Source organism: Alligator sinensis, unplaced genomic scaffold, assembly GCF_000455745.1.
Source record: "Alligator sinensis unplaced genomic scaffold, ASM45574v1 scaffold434_1, whole genome shotgun sequence".
Lineage (NCBI taxonomy): Eukaryota > Metazoa > Chordata > Crocodylia > Alligatoridae > Alligator > Alligator sinensis.
In genome coordinates, this window is record NW_005841994.1 from 1,022,424 (window position 1) to 1,037,746 (window position 15,323).

The 15,323-nt window shown below is 45.1% G+C and overlaps 1 protein-coding gene across 1 annotated transcript in view; it reads left to right on the forward strand.

The window, feature by feature from the left end:
• Nucleotides 1-15,323, forward strand: part of LOC102388007 (cysteine-rich protein 1-like) — a 50,797-nt gene that overhangs the window by 21,719 nt on the left and 13,755 nt on the right. Inside the window, exon 2 of the mRNA XM_006021449.3 lies at nt 8,576-8,670. Coding sequence (XP_006021511.1) covers nt 8,576-8,670 — 95 coding nt within the window. The remainder of the gene's footprint in view (nt 1-8,575; nt 8,671-15,323) is intronic.

Genomic DNA, 15,323 nt, shown 5'->3' on the forward strand with positions numbered 1-15,323 from the left:
CCCAGGGTATCTTCTATCCACAGCTTGTCTTAAGCTTTCTCTAGGATGTCTGTGTTACACAATTTATCAATCACTCAAATGACAAGCAAGATTTTATGAGGGGGATAAGGCAAGACACTATGTTTATTGATTAGAATATTCAAAAGAGCGCTCATACATTCACACACACACTCGCTCCCAATTACCCTTCAGATATTCATAGTTTCTTAGTTTCTAGGGTCGGAAGGGACCTGAACAGATCATCAAGTCTGACCCCCTGCCCTGGGCAGGAATTATAGTTACCAAACTCTGTTGCTCAGTACCGCACTAGGTGACCAGCCTAGGAGTATAAGAGGAGAAGCAGGACCTTGTCAGATGCGTGTCTGTGCTCCAGTGAAGTATGCAGAGTGTTACCAAAGTTCTTAATGCTAAGTCTCTCCCCTTTATGAGGGGCATCAAGTTGCTGTTGGGTGACCGGTTCCGCCTTTCCTAACTCGGTGCCTTCTTTGCTTGAATCTCAGTACTTTTCCATCCTGATGAGTGGTCAGGCTCACACATCACTGTCCCAGGTATTGATCCTCAAGCACTCTGTTTACCACATTCCTCCATTATCACTGGTGTAGGCTGTGTCAGGTGCAGATGAGGCCTTCATGCTGGAAGGGTTGCAGACAGTGTCTTCAATCTTGTTCCTTCTGCTTATTGCATTCCTCACCTGGTACAGACTAGACTTGGAATTGCATCTTCAGCCCTTTCTTAGCATTGTCCACCATTTGGCAACCTGTTTATTAACACATAGCCTACCATACCTTTCCAGTTACTCACCACTCATTCGTCCATGCATTCCAAATATCACAAAGAAATCTTCATTTTGTTATACTTAATAACAAGCCTAATTCAAACTTAAAATCTCTGCCTCTGAGCTGAGGTCCCTCCATCCTTAGACTTTCACAAAAGTCATGGTGAGCACTGATCCCTCAGCAACCTTTATCTAGTTTTCTCTTATAGCATCAGTACCTTTATAAACGTCACAACTTTGGAAGACAAGACCAGTACAGACAAACCCAGTGCATCTGGCCCCTTATATTCAAACTGTTAAAAAGCAGTTAAATCATATTATCAGAGTCAAAACAAGCACAAAAGGGTTTCCCACTTCCTGGAGCCTGCCTACCAATGGAGATTTGAGGATAAGGGACTGTAGGTGCCTGTACATGAGCATGGAGGCTGCTCCAACGTGTTGTAATTACAGCGCATCAGAGCAGATTCAATTAATTGTGTGGCAATTGCCATTCTCCAGCAGCCTCCCATGTCTCATGTATCCATGTCCCTGCACTTCAAAATGTTGGTGAGGGCACCTGAACTAAAGATTGTTAAACAAGCTTTAGTTCAAGCACCTCCACCCCCATTTAGAAGTGTGGGGACACTGCTACATGAGATGCTGCCACACTTTAATTAGAGAGGCTCTTGGAGCTGCTGTAATTAAAGTGCCACCCCCAGAGCACATGTAAAAATGCCCACACTTCCCAGTAATCCAACCATGCATCCCACTGGAGACATGCAAATAAACATCTAAGAGAGGCTGTCATACAGAGCACAGATTCACTAACAGGGTTACACTTGCATTTATATCCCATTTAATCTGGCCTCTTTTAGAATATGAAACTAATGTGGTTTAATAAGTCCCAGTGAAGAATATTACAATTAAGGCTGGATGACAAGGGGTTTCTTTTGTTTAAAATTGGGGGGAGGCACATTTTTTTTCAAAATTTCTCATGACAATCTTTAATTTTCTAAGAATAGAAAAGAATCATTTTTGAAAAATATTTATATTAAAAATGTTGGTTGCCCAAAATGTTTTATTAAACTTTTTGACTGAAATCCAAATTGAAAACTGAATACTTTCCCCAAAATATTTCAATTTTTGGTAAAAATTACACACACACACACACACAATTTTTACCAAAAATACACACACACACATATATCTATAACAAAAACAAATCAGACTGCTCTGTTTAAAATGGTAGAGATGATACATGTTTCAGATAGCCTTTCTTATACTAATCAGTTAGGAACAAATAATAGCCTGTGTTAAAGGGCTGAAAACTTAGACTGTTTCCATGGTATCCTTCTAACCTTTAAAGGCGGTTTGCAGGGTACAGTTATAAACACAGGCGGATCTAGGATTTGTAAAAGGGAGGGTGCAGATGATTTCATATTTCATAGACATTAGGGCTGGAAGGGACCTCGGAAGATCATCGAGTCCAGGCCCCTGCCCAAAGGGCAGGAAGTCAGCTGGGGTCACAGGATTCCAGCAAGATAAGCATCCAATTTTCTCTTGAAGGTGTTCAATGCAGGTGCTTGAACCACCTCTGATGGCATGTTGTTTCAGACCTTGGGGGCTCGGACAGTAAAGAAATTCTTCCCTATGTCCAGCCTGAAACGGTCTTGCAGGAGTTTATAACCATTCAACCTCGTCATCCCTTGGGGCGCTCTGGTAAACAAACTTTCCCCCGTATACTGGTGAACACCCCTAATAAACTTATAGGTGGCCATCAGATCGCCCCTGAGCCTGCGCTTTTCCAGGCTAAAGAGCCCCATGGCTCTCAGCCTGTCATCATAAGGTCTGTTTTCCTGACTTCTGATCATGCACGTGGCTCTTCTCTGGACTCTCTCAAGCTTCTCCACATCCTTTTTGAATTGCATGATGGGGGTATACCATCACATATAGAATAAGGAATGTTTTTCTTTAGTTAAAAAGAAACTAGGTGATTTAGTAATATTGCAGGGCCTCGGGCTATATTATTCAGTTTGAGATCAAAGCAAAACAAATATAACTTTATTGGAATATGCATTTATTAGGTCTAAAAAACAAGCTAGGCAAAAATAATCAAAAGATGTTGTTTCAGTACTCCTACAGTCATTAAAATGAAATGGGCATCTCTTTTTTCAGACTCATAAAACAAATTCTAGCCTCCTTGCACACGTTGACAGTCCATCCAATACTTCACTTAAAGTTTTTCCATACCTGAATTAATGGTTTTAGCCAGTGTTAAAGATAGTTTGTAGGGTTGTGAAATAGGAGCTACACTACCAGGAGCAGCTAATAGACAGCTGAATTGCAGAAGAAAGGCTAGCTTAAGTAGTGGAACATCAAGACCAGTAAAAAGGAGAGAGGGCCATTAACACCTATGGAATGAAGAGCTTAGAAGGAAAGATTATAAGGAGCCATGAATTCACCTGACTTCCCCTCTGGTGCTTGAATGGAAATGCTGCTGCCACTGTCAGGCAGTTGGTTTTAACCTCTGGGTGGCCTAGTAATCAAATGGCGGGGGGTGGGGCAGGGGAATGCAACTGCACTGATACATACTCTTTTCCCCTGCCTCCCTCCCAGGATCTTCCCCTGGTTATGACCCTCTATATTTTTTTTGTTAGTTTCATTAATTTTATGGGAAACCTATTTCCTTGGAAATGGTTTTGATTCCTGTGAGGTTATATTATTATTATTATTTTTAATCAATAATAAGAAGCCAGGCAGGAATGGGACTGGGAAAAGTGCTAGAAAGAATTTCTGTGGTGGAGCAGAGTGAGACAATCTGCTTGTCTGCACCACATCACTGAAGTATTCCAGCCAGGCCATCCCCAAACACACTCTGCCTCCTTGTCCAGCCCTTGCCCTTCTCCCCTGCCCATGCACTCTAACCCCAAAATTACACTGGTGAGGTCACTCCAGAGTCCTTCCTAAACTTCTCTCAGCTGTGGCAGAAACCAATGTCTTGCAAGTGGCTGCAGAGAGAACCCCTGGATAGCATCCCTTTACTGCTGTACTTCTGGGTTTGGAACATGTCTGTGGATGGGGCATCCTCAGGAACATCCCAGCAGGGACACTGCTTGCTACAGATATGCCCAGAATGGCTTTTGGGTAAAGCTGTTTTCCTCACTTACGCTAATAAAAGTCCTTATTCAATACTAGAAGAAAGCAGCCTTGTGATTCTTTACTGCTGTCACATGATGGTTTCATTTCATTGATGAATTGTCCTCCCCTTTCTATGAACATATGCAAGTAGATGAGAAGGTTTTATTAGCGGTTTGTGATGCAAGAGGGCATTTAAGCCATATACATTTCCCCCTGGCTTAGTTATTTTTGTAACACTGGATTTATGTTGGGCAGTTTTTACCTGCAGACTTTGAACTCCTTACACAGACTACTTTTCTAGTACTTGGCATATCGATTGGTTTCCCCACTTGTACACTCCCCCATAAATTGCTTGGTTGGAAATGGCAAGTGAATCAAATTGCAGATGAATGAAGAACTCAGAGCACTACATTTTCCAACTGTCAGGAGGTGCATTAAGCTATAAAAGTCTGATATTGTTCTCTTCAAATACAATACAGTGCAGTGGATAATGGAGTCAAATACTAAAGCTAAGAAAATACTTGGTGGAGGAGGGGAGGGAAGCAGAGGAAGTGGTTATGCATATTCATTTGAATTCCAAATGAAATGTGGAGCTGACATGTTCATGACCCTATTATGTTCACTTTCCATGAACATGCATGCATTTGAGCTCAATTAGTGAGAATACTTGTGAAAATTGATTGTGAAGCTTGACTGCTCAAATACTCACTGAGAGCAAAATAAAGGTATTTAATTCAGTTGAACTTCACCATTTGCATTGTGTTATTTAGCTAAATGTGCTATCAAATCAGGGAACAGAAACAATGCCACATGACTTACATAACCCAAACAGCACTAACTGCCAATTTTAATGGTCTGTAATGAACTATTCACCAACAGTCTATAAACCAAGAATTAGTGACTGAAGACATTTGTGAAAATGTCACCGCCTGTTCACAGAAATCTTGGGCACTATTTGGCAACTACTTGTTCACAAAAAAGAGGCACTATTTGGCAACAAAATTATTTATTGTGAATTATCAATTTACTTCTGTGCAATAGAGTTGCTGAAATTTAAAGGGGTTGGATACTTTCAGGCACTGTAATACTGATTGGTATTTGAACTGGCTGAACAATAGGAAAAATATAGTGAAAATTCTCCCATTTTTTTATCAACATGTTAGTGGAATAGTTCACTGAAATTGACTTGTTGGCATCAGGTGTTAGCTACAGTCGCCAGGCCCATACTTAGCCAGGTATTTAAATACATCCCTTTCTTAAAGTGCCTTTGAAGATTCATGACTTAGGGATATGCAAGGTACCCTCCTAAACTGGGATCCCATGGAAGAAGTTCCCCTTGTTCCCATATTGGATTGTATCACTAAATACCTACATTGTGGGTTTGGGGGTTGCACCTACTTTCCTCTGAAGCATCACATATTGGTCACCCATATACTCACTGCATATGTAATCTGGTTCAGACTGGCAAATACCCTGCTTCCCAAATTACATTTCCAGAATTATACACACGTGCATCTTCTTTTGCTGTGAACAACAGAACCTGATGCCTTGGAGAGGTTACCACATGTCCCTGTTTCCCTGGTGTTAAAGAAAATCTTAGTAGAGGCACTGTTGTGAAGTTAATTGGATTTTTGTAAGAAGGCTCGAATTCTTCCTTTTGCTTTGGGTCAGGGGCAAGGCAGAGGGAGCTTTGAATGAACAGGCTTGCTGACATGGCATGGATTACTGCACATGAAGGTGCAGGGTTGATTCATTTGAACTTTTGAAGCCCTTGACTTATATTACAGCTTGACTTTAATGGCCATCCCACTGAAATACTAATTAATTTTTATATATTTGGTCAGGAAACACTTGTTTATTTCATGTTTGTACAAATATTTTCCCAGGTCTCTGGACAGGGATAGCCATGGAGAAAGCAATTGGGGCAATTGGCTTGGGGTGTTTTGATGGGCATATTATTGTACCAAACCCCACAACCCCCGGAACTGACACAGGGATCCAGCAAGGGAAATTCCCACTTTTATATAGGCGATTTTGGGGATTAGGGTCACAAGCCAATGGGCTAAGGAGAGGGGGACAGACATAGGTAAATAAACCTAAATATTAAGTTACATACACTTAGGATCTGGGCAACAGGAAGTAAACAGTGGTACTGTGGTGAAACCATGCAAGAACAACTAACCAGTAGAAAACAGTAACACCGTTTAGTCTCCCCTCCTAGGGCACCACTCCAAAAGGGATGAGAGTCAGAAATTAAAAATGAACATGCCAGAAAATGCAGCAATGAAATATAACTCATCACAAGCTTAATACAGGCCCAGCTAATAACAAGTGCTGAGGGACTGTGTGCATTGTAACCAGCTGCAGCCTTGTTCCAGCTCATACCCTTGAACTTGTAGCATCAAACCTCAACCTAGTCAGAGCTCCAGTATAGCAGCTGAACTTGTGAGAGTCCCAAAAATCCCACAAACCATTCAGATCAGTTTGTGTCTATGGGCCCAGTTCAGGTTTCATGAGGGCAAGACCACACGTGTGTGGGGTATGCCAGGGTGGAGTGGGGACATGTAGGGGGAAAAGGGGTAGTCTGCCAAAGAAGCAGAGATGTCCTGAGGGGTATAGGTTGTCCTGCAGCCTTCTTACTCCCCAGCATCTCTGCAATAGCCTGTATCAGTCTTCCTGGCCCTGAAGCCAGCTCCTGGTAGCTATGGAATAGAACTGGTTTGGATTTGGGCTGGAGATGGCCCCAAAATGCAAGGTCTAGGTTTAGAACCCAACTTTCCCCAAGCTCAGGCCACAAACCGTATCCCATCATGAGTCCAGCTCGGGCTCAGCAACTGATCAGCCAAAGCCACCAGGCTTGGATCAGAGCACAACCCACTCCGGTGTCAGAGGGAGTCTGGATCCAGGGGCAATGAAGCTACAGTTTTCCTCCTAGGTTTCTTGGGAGCCCTTAATGATTTATAGCTCTGTAGTAAGAGGAAAAACTATCCTGTGTAGTTACAGTCAAGGGATGTCAGTGTCTTGAAATCTGGCAATTAAATGAAAAACAAATAAAAGTTGTTCCTGGTCTGCCCTTTGTGCCTGAGCCCCTGCTAATGGTTGAAGGTTTAAATCACTTTCTTAGGTCTTCACTAGCTGCCTTCTCATCTAGTTGCCACTGGGACTTTTGTCAGAAGCTGGGACGGCTCCGTCATTGGACCATGTGCAGGCTCAGCTGGCACTGCTCATCCTCTTGGTGCCTGTGTCAGCAAAAGACTTGGTGCATTGGGGGCAGGAACCCAGGACTTAAAGCAGCCAACACTGTTTTGACACTGAAGTGCATCTGTATTGGCACTTTGCTTATGGCTAGCTGGCTGAGGACTTATGTCATTCCAGGAAGAGGTTTTGTGACTGAAAGGCTGGGTTTGGTCAGCATGGGTGCATCCAGACAAGTGCACACGTGCAGTTTGCAGCACTGCAGACCCGTCTGTGATGCCACAAACTGCACGCGCCAGACATGCAGGTATTCGCCATGCTGCTAATTAGCAGCGTGGTGGTTTTTTGACACCAGGAGATCCCAGTGTTAAAAAAAAAAACCCACAGCAGAAAAAAGCGGGGTGGTGCACATAGTGGTAGCATGTGTCACCTGAAGCTAGAGCCTGGCTGGCCAGAACAATGCTCCAGCTGGTGGCCAGGCTTTGTGTGCCTGGATTGCTGCCGCTGGAGCCCTGGGAGGTCCCCAGGCCCCCAGGTAAAGCTGCTGGGGCCAGCCCTGGTGCTAGTCCTAGCCTCCTCCACCCCACCTGGAGCAACTTGCTGCATGTCAGAGCATGCGTACACAGGTACTCCCTGGGGACAAGTAGCAGCAGCACAACTGTGCCACTGGTATTTGTCCTTGGGGAAACACACATGCATGTTCATCCAAATGTGCCCCATATGTTAAATGTGTGTGGATACCTAGAAACCTATGATGAAAAAAGACAACTTCTGCCATTGATACTTTGCCATGCACAACAGGCAGTATTTTTGTAAAGTTTTCCTCCTGTGTTATGCAGTATATAGCAATAAATGAGCCTTGCTTCTCTCGCACTAGAAGGTAAACATCAAGCATAGCATCCAGCAAATGTTCAATGGTTATTGCTAATCCCATTTTGTGCCATCTTTTTCCTTTGAGCAACTTCACTGCCTAGGATCAAATGCACAATTGCCTCAGAGTAAAACACTGAATAATAACTCAATCAGGTACCCAAGCTGATTGTGCAAGGCATCTCCCTGGGTGGGGCTTTAATCTTAGCTCAAACCTAAACCAAGAAAGCATCTGTACAAAACAGTGTGTGTGACCTGGGAGAGAACTCCTGCACAAGGTGGCCAAATACCCTGTCCCATCTGACTGAAGTGAAAAAGAAAAGGAGGTTTTCTGTCCTGGGTTGGTGTGAAATTTCCAGTGAGTAAAGTTTAAAAAAAGAGTGAACTTCAAATAGACAGAGGCACAGCAGTGCTGATGAAACCAACTCACAGAAAAACCCCACCAAATTGTCCTCATATTAAAGATTCTACTGCTGCTTTGATCTGAGAAAAAAAACATCCCCCGCCTCCTGTTTCTTGGCAAGTAATTCCATGGATCAAAGACCCGTTTCACATATGTTCCACTATTAATGAGGTGCTCAGAGTATAATTACTCATACCTTTTTCTTCTGTTAACAGCTGAGAGGAAACGTTCTCTAGGCAAAGACTACCATCCCCTTTGTCTGAAGTGTTACCACTGCAAACGGCAGCTCAGCCCTGGCCAGCACGCAGAGGTAGGAAATAAAGTCTCTCTCCATCTGCCTGCCTCCATGAGTTAGTTACTCCAGCCCCTCAACAATCTGCCTCCTGATCCCGTTTCAAAGGGGTGGCTTGCTCTGGATTCAGTTGAAGGCTGCATGCAACAGAAGTTTTTTCAATGTGGTAAATGGGGAAATAAGAGTTGAAAGAAAGTGGACAGAGGCTGTAAACAGCAGACACGTTCGAACTATTACCATGCTAGGCTCCAACCATTGCTTACTAAAAATACCCTGTTTGCAACAGCGATAAAGATGAACCATTGTATGTCTGTCACACTCCAGTGCTAGGCAGAGAAGGGGGTGGGTATGCTGATGACAGCAATAGATTAGGTTGTACATGTGACTGTACACTCTCCTTGAACCAGTCAGGGATTTTTGATTAGATGTTTTTTACACCTTAAAATGCTGATTTGTTCAGTCTGTAACTATTTTAATGAACGTTCATTTTGAAAAAAACAAAACTGTAAAGGGTTTTGAAATAACATTTTGAAGTGAAAGATTCTGGGGGGGGTTTCTTCCTTTCTTTTTTTTTTTTTGGAAGAGACTTTTCACTAGGAACTTTAAAAAAAACTTGAATTCAAAATGAAGTCTTAGAAATTACTGAAACAAAAGGTTTAAAATTATCTAAGTTCTTTTGTTCTCTCTCTATATAAAGAACAATAGAACCTATATATATATATATAGAGAGAGAGAGAGAGAGAGAGTTCTTCAGTTCATAAAGGTTAAAATTCTACCTTTTTGTCTTAAAGTATTGAATATTTTTCATAGAATCATAGCAAAGTAGGGCTGGAAGGGATCTCCAAAGGTCTTCTAGTCCAAACTTCTGTCTGAGGCAGAATCATCCTTCTCTAAATCATTCCATACAAATCCTTGTTTAACCTATTTAGTAAAACTACACAATCAACCCTGACATACAGCCACAAGGCACAGCACCTTAACCTGCCACAGGTAAAGAAGGGTGGCAACAGTGGCTAGTGTCTTGCTACTGCAAAGGTTGTTGAAATTTGCTTGAGAGATCCAAGACAGCAATGTCCTCCACTACAGAGGAAGGCAAAACTCTTCACAGTCTGTACCAATCTGACCATGGAGTAAAATTCCTTCCTGACTCCAAATGTGGCAATCAGTTTGACTTTCAGTAGAGGAGCAAGACCCTCTAGCCAGGAACCTCTGTATTTTAGTCCTAGCAGGAGCACTGGCACACCCCAGTCAAAATCCCCAGCCTTGGATGCAGCCAACAACCGATGCTTCTGAGGAAGGTGAACCCTCCCACACCCTACCCCCAACACTTGGCAACAGGAGGTGGAAGTGGGGGATTTCCTTTCCAGTCCCATGTGGAAACCAGCAAAGTCCAGAAACATGGGAAATAACCAAAGGCATAGCTACTCCCAGATCATCCTTGACCAGTGCTTGTCCAATCTCCACATCAGCACCTCCAGTAACGTAGATTCTACTACTTCCCCTGGAAAATTAAAATTTTAAATCCCACTGCCTCACTGCACTAACAGTGAAGAAGTTTTTCCTGATCTCCAATCTAAACCTACTTTGCTACAGCTTCAAGCCATTAGTCTGTGTACTGCTCTCTGCAGCTAGAGGGAAAAGGTAGTGTCCCTCTTCTTTATGGCAGCCCTCCAGATATGTGAAGACTGCTATCGTGTCCCCCTCTAAGCACCTTTTCCATAAGCTGAATATGCCGATTTACTTCCACATCTTCTTGTATGGCTTGCCTCCGAGGCCCTTTATCATTTTGGGCACCTGCCTCTGGACCCTCTCTAGCTTCTCCATGTCCTTTTTAAAATGTAGAGCCCAAAACGGCACACAGTACTCCAGATGAGGTATAACCAGTGCTGAGTAAAGAGGTACTATAACCTCTTGTGTCTTGCACCTATGCTTCTGTTGATACAGTCCAAAACTACCTTTGCCTTTGGTGCGGCTACATTACACTGAACACTCAGACTGAGTCTGTGATTCCCCAAAAATCCCAGGTATGATATTCTCCAGTAACTCCTAGATATTGAGGTGAGGCTAATCGGTCACAATTCCTCGGTCATCTTTTTTTTTTATGCCTTTTTTCAAAGAGGGGCAATATGTTGTCCCTTTTCCAGTCCTCTGGTACCTCACCTGTTTCCCATGAGTTTTTAAATATTATTGCCAAGGGCTCTGAGATTTTCTCTGCCAGTTCCTTCAGGACCCTGGGATGAAGTTCATCAGGCCCTGCTGACCTAAATTCATTCAGACCCAACAAAAGCTGCGTCCCTCACCTTGTCTGCTACCTTATCCAAATATTCCTTATGAGCTGTTTGGTTGCAGCCTAATTTTTAGGGGAAGACTGATGCAAAATAGCTGTTGAACAGTTTCATCTTCTTTGCATCTTCTATTAAGAGTTTGCCCTGAATATCTAACAGTGGAGCCACAGCTTCCTTGATCTTTGTTTTCTTGCCAACATATTTACAGAACCTTTTCTTTTTGCCTTTAACATCCCTTGCTAGGTGCTGATTATTTTTTAACCATTGCTTTCCTGATTTTGTCCCTGCATGTTCTTGCTGTTTCCTGATATGGCTCCTTGGTGAGCTACCCATCTTTCCCTTTCCTGTATGTTTTCTTTTTGCATTCAAGGAATCCTAGAAGCTCCATGTTTGACCACATTGGTCTCTGACCATTCTTAATGTGTTTCCATTGTGTCAAAACAGTTTCTTGTTGCTCCCTTTAGAAACTTCTAGCACCCCTGGGTGTAGGGTGGCCATCATGGAGGACAATCTGGTTGTCCTCTGTCCTCTATTGATATGAAACTGGACACCTTTATGTCCTCTATTTTTCTCTTCAAGAAAAATTCCTCAAGAGAAAAATAGAGGACATAAAGGTGTCCAGTTTCATATCAATAGAGGACAGAGGACAACCAGATTGTCCTCCATGATGGCCACCCTACCTGGGTGCCTGTATGCTTCAGTCTGTCTTTCCATGGCACTATGCCTATTCACTCCTTGAGTTGTCAGGCTCACCTTTCTTATGGATGAGCACAGACATGGCTTTTTTTCCAGGACCCGAGTGTATGGCACAATTCCTTGAACCAGCTGAAGGGCAGCAACAGCACAAGGCAGCCCGAGTCCCAGATCTTCAGCAGGTTGTACCTGATGCTGTCTTTGCCTGGTGCAGTGTCTCTTGTCCTAGTTAGCTTATCCTGGTCTCTAGCTCACTCAGTGTGAAGTCACCGATGTGGGGCATTGGGTGAGGGTTTCAGACTCGGGGTTGAAGATGTCTCCGAAATAGGTGTAGAGTCTTTTGGAGGGCTAGCGTCATTCTGCCAGATCCCAACAGAGACTCAAGCAATTGGCCTGGCCTAGACTATGGACATGGATATCACTGGGGATCCAGGTTTTTCATTTCCCATTGAAAAACAGAAAAAACCCCACAGATTTCCCCTTTTACCCAAGAAAAACAGATTTTTCATTTTAATGGAGAAACACACGGACTACGTTTTTGCAAAGAGCTCTCTGCAGGCTGGCAGAGTTCCAGCCTTCAAGGGGCTGTGGGAGTGGGAGGAGGGTAGTCAGGCAAGGGGCACCATGTATATGCATGTGGCTGCCAGGCAGCTTGGACAGCAGCTCCCACGGGTAAATCTGGCAAGGAGGGGAGGGGGATTGAGGTCCCCATAGGGAGAGAGGGAGTGAGTTTGGCAAAGCTGGGGCTGGGGCTGGGGCTTCTGCCCAGCCAGGTACTGCATGGGGCTTGGGCCCCGGGGCTGGAATGTGAAGCCATAGGGTCCCAGAGGAGAGTGGGACAGGGACATGGACGGCTCCTCCAGGGGGCAGGGAGAGAGGCTGGCTCCCTGCCACTGTGTGCAATCCTGTGGGGGGGGCAGAGGGGATCTGTGTCCCCCAGATCTGTGTGCAGGGTTGGGGTGGGTACAGACTACCCACTGTGGGCTCAGGCTCCCTGCCCTGCTGCCTTCCCTTGGAGTCACTGCAGTCCAGCAGGTGGGACCCGGCACGGCAGGAAAGAGCACGGCCAGGTGGGGAAGTGCCTTGCTGCTGTGAGTCCCACATCACCCTGGAGAGGTATCCTCTGCCTGCTGGGCAGCAGTGAGGGCAGCAGCACAGGGCTATGCCCTTTGCTGCTGCAGGGTGGGCAGGGGGCACAACACCAGGGTAGCACAGAGCTCGCAGTGGCAAGAAGCTTCCCTGCCCAGCCCCACTCTGCCCTGCTGCTGCGAGTCCTGCCTGCTGGGCTGTGGAGGCCCCAGGGGAGGGCAGCAGGGAAGGGAGCCCGCAGCACGTAGCCCACACCTGCTAGCCTCCACCCGCCCCCACCCTGTGCACAGATCTGGGGGGCACAGGCCCCCCCTGCCCCTGCAGGACTGTATGCAGCAGTGGGGGGTTGCCCCCTACTGGAGTCTGCAGCTGCACCCATCTCCACCCCAGACTCTGCTCCAGCTATACCACCTGCAGAGGAGGGGAAGCTGGGCTCTGTGCTCTGCTATGCTGTAGCAGCCACCACCTCCCACAGGCAGCAGCCGCATCTCGGGAACTGTGGACTATGGACCTGGGTCCCTGGCCCCATAGCCCTGGCAGCTGGGGCGGGGAGCCTGGATCTGTATTATCTGACCTAAGGGGGCAGGGGGAAGCTCTGATTTTTCCATGATAAATCCCAAAATGTATAGGTATTTAGAATTTATTTTATTATAGTGATTGAGGCACTGGTAGGCTTCCAAATTTCTTTAGAACTGTAAATATATCAATAGAACATGGTATTCAATGGTTACCTACATATATATGGCACTTCATTTTAATCATGGATTTTGGAAGGTGGAGAGGGGGTTCGAGAACACCAGGATCCCTGCTGATAACCATTAGGGCTTCTATGTTGGGGGCAGGATACAATGTTTTCCCCTCTCATGAATTGCTTTGGTTTCAGGGCAAGGTGGGGGGATGGGAAGGAGGTTGGGGTTCTTTTTCTTTGTCTGGAGGGTGTGGGGGAGGAGGGGGGTTGGCTGTTTCTGAAGTGTTGGATGTACAGCTAAGAATTGTGACCAAGATGCACTGGCATTCCGGCTGGTAGTTAGAAGCCTCTCAGCTTCCTGGTTAAAGAGTCTTGCTCTTCTGCTTAGCATCAAAACTAATCCCCTAATTTAAGGCTAGGAAGGAGTTTTTCCCTTGGGTTAGATCACCTGTAGATGTTCTGTAGGTATTCTTGTCAACCTTTCTAACAGGGAATGTGGTCCTTTTCCCAGGATTGTCTGAGCATATATTAACCAATTACTCTGCCATTTCAGTAGTAGGATATTGGCAATATCCTCATCTCTGTGTTTTCTTGTAGCACATTGCAAGGTGCTTCTGGTTCTGCAATATGCTTGTGATTGTGATGTAAGGGGCTGGAGCAAATGTTTTTTAGGACTCTGGATAAGTGACCACCTTCTGATGCAGAGGGTTGGACTTGATGGCCCAAGAGGCCCCTTCTCATTCTATGGTCCTAGGTGCCTGGCTCCTGAAGTGGAATTCATAATGCCAAGTTAGGTGCTTAAGCTCTTTGTACAGTTTCTGGGAAGCATTAGGTGCCTAGGACTGGAATGCACACTAAGCAGAAAGACCACATAAGGTAGCCAATAAGCAACACTAAAGTTGGAGTGTCTATGTTTATGCCTTGAAGAGAACACAAGCCCTCATTGAGTTTCACAACTCCCAAACCCTCCTTGATTAAGGTGCCTATATCACTTTGGGTATGGATGACTGGCTTATGCTTTTCTCATAAAAGAAGGTGGTTTATACAAACACCCCATTGGTTAAAGCACTTACCCAAAAAGGAGGAGACCTATATTTTTTGTTTTCCTTGGTCCAAGAGCATTCAAAGGCACATCCACCACCATCCAGGAGACTGTTCTAGCCACTAGGACAGATGCAAGGGTGAGGTGGTAGAAAACACACAGTCAACCTTACTCCAGGAAAGGAGTAATAAATATTTGAATTCTTGTACTGCAACCTGAACGTCAATAGACTTGGGCTCTACATGGCTCAGGCATGAAGTAAAGCAAAGTCTAGAGCTGAAGAGCCTTCATAGACATTAGGGCTGGAAGGGACCTCGGAAGATCATCGAGTCCAGCCCCCTGCCCAAAGGGCAGGAAGTCAGCTGGGGTCATAGGATCCCAGCAAGATGAGCATCCAGTTTCATCTTGAAGGTGTTCAATGAAGGCGCTTGAACCACCTCCGGTGGCAGGCTGTTCCAGACCTTGGGGGCTCGGACAGTAAAGAAATTCTTCCTTATGTCCAGCCTGAAACGATCTTGAAGTAGTTTGTGACCATTTGACCTCGTCATCCCTTGGGGCGCTCTGGTGAACAAACGTTCCCCCAGATACTGGTGGTCACCCCTGATAAACTTGTAGGTGGCCATCAGATCACCCCTGAGCCTGCGCTTTTTCAGGCTAAAGAGCCCCAGGGCTCTCAGCCAGTCATCATAGAGTCTGCTTCCCTGACCTCTGATCATGCACGTGGCTCTTCTCTGGACTCTCTCAAGCTTCTCCACATCCTTTTTGAATTGTGGAGCCCAAAACTGGACACAGTACTCCAGCTGCGGCCTCACTAAGGTCGAGTACAGGGGGAGAATGACGTCCCGGGATTTGCTTGAGAAGCATCTATGGATGC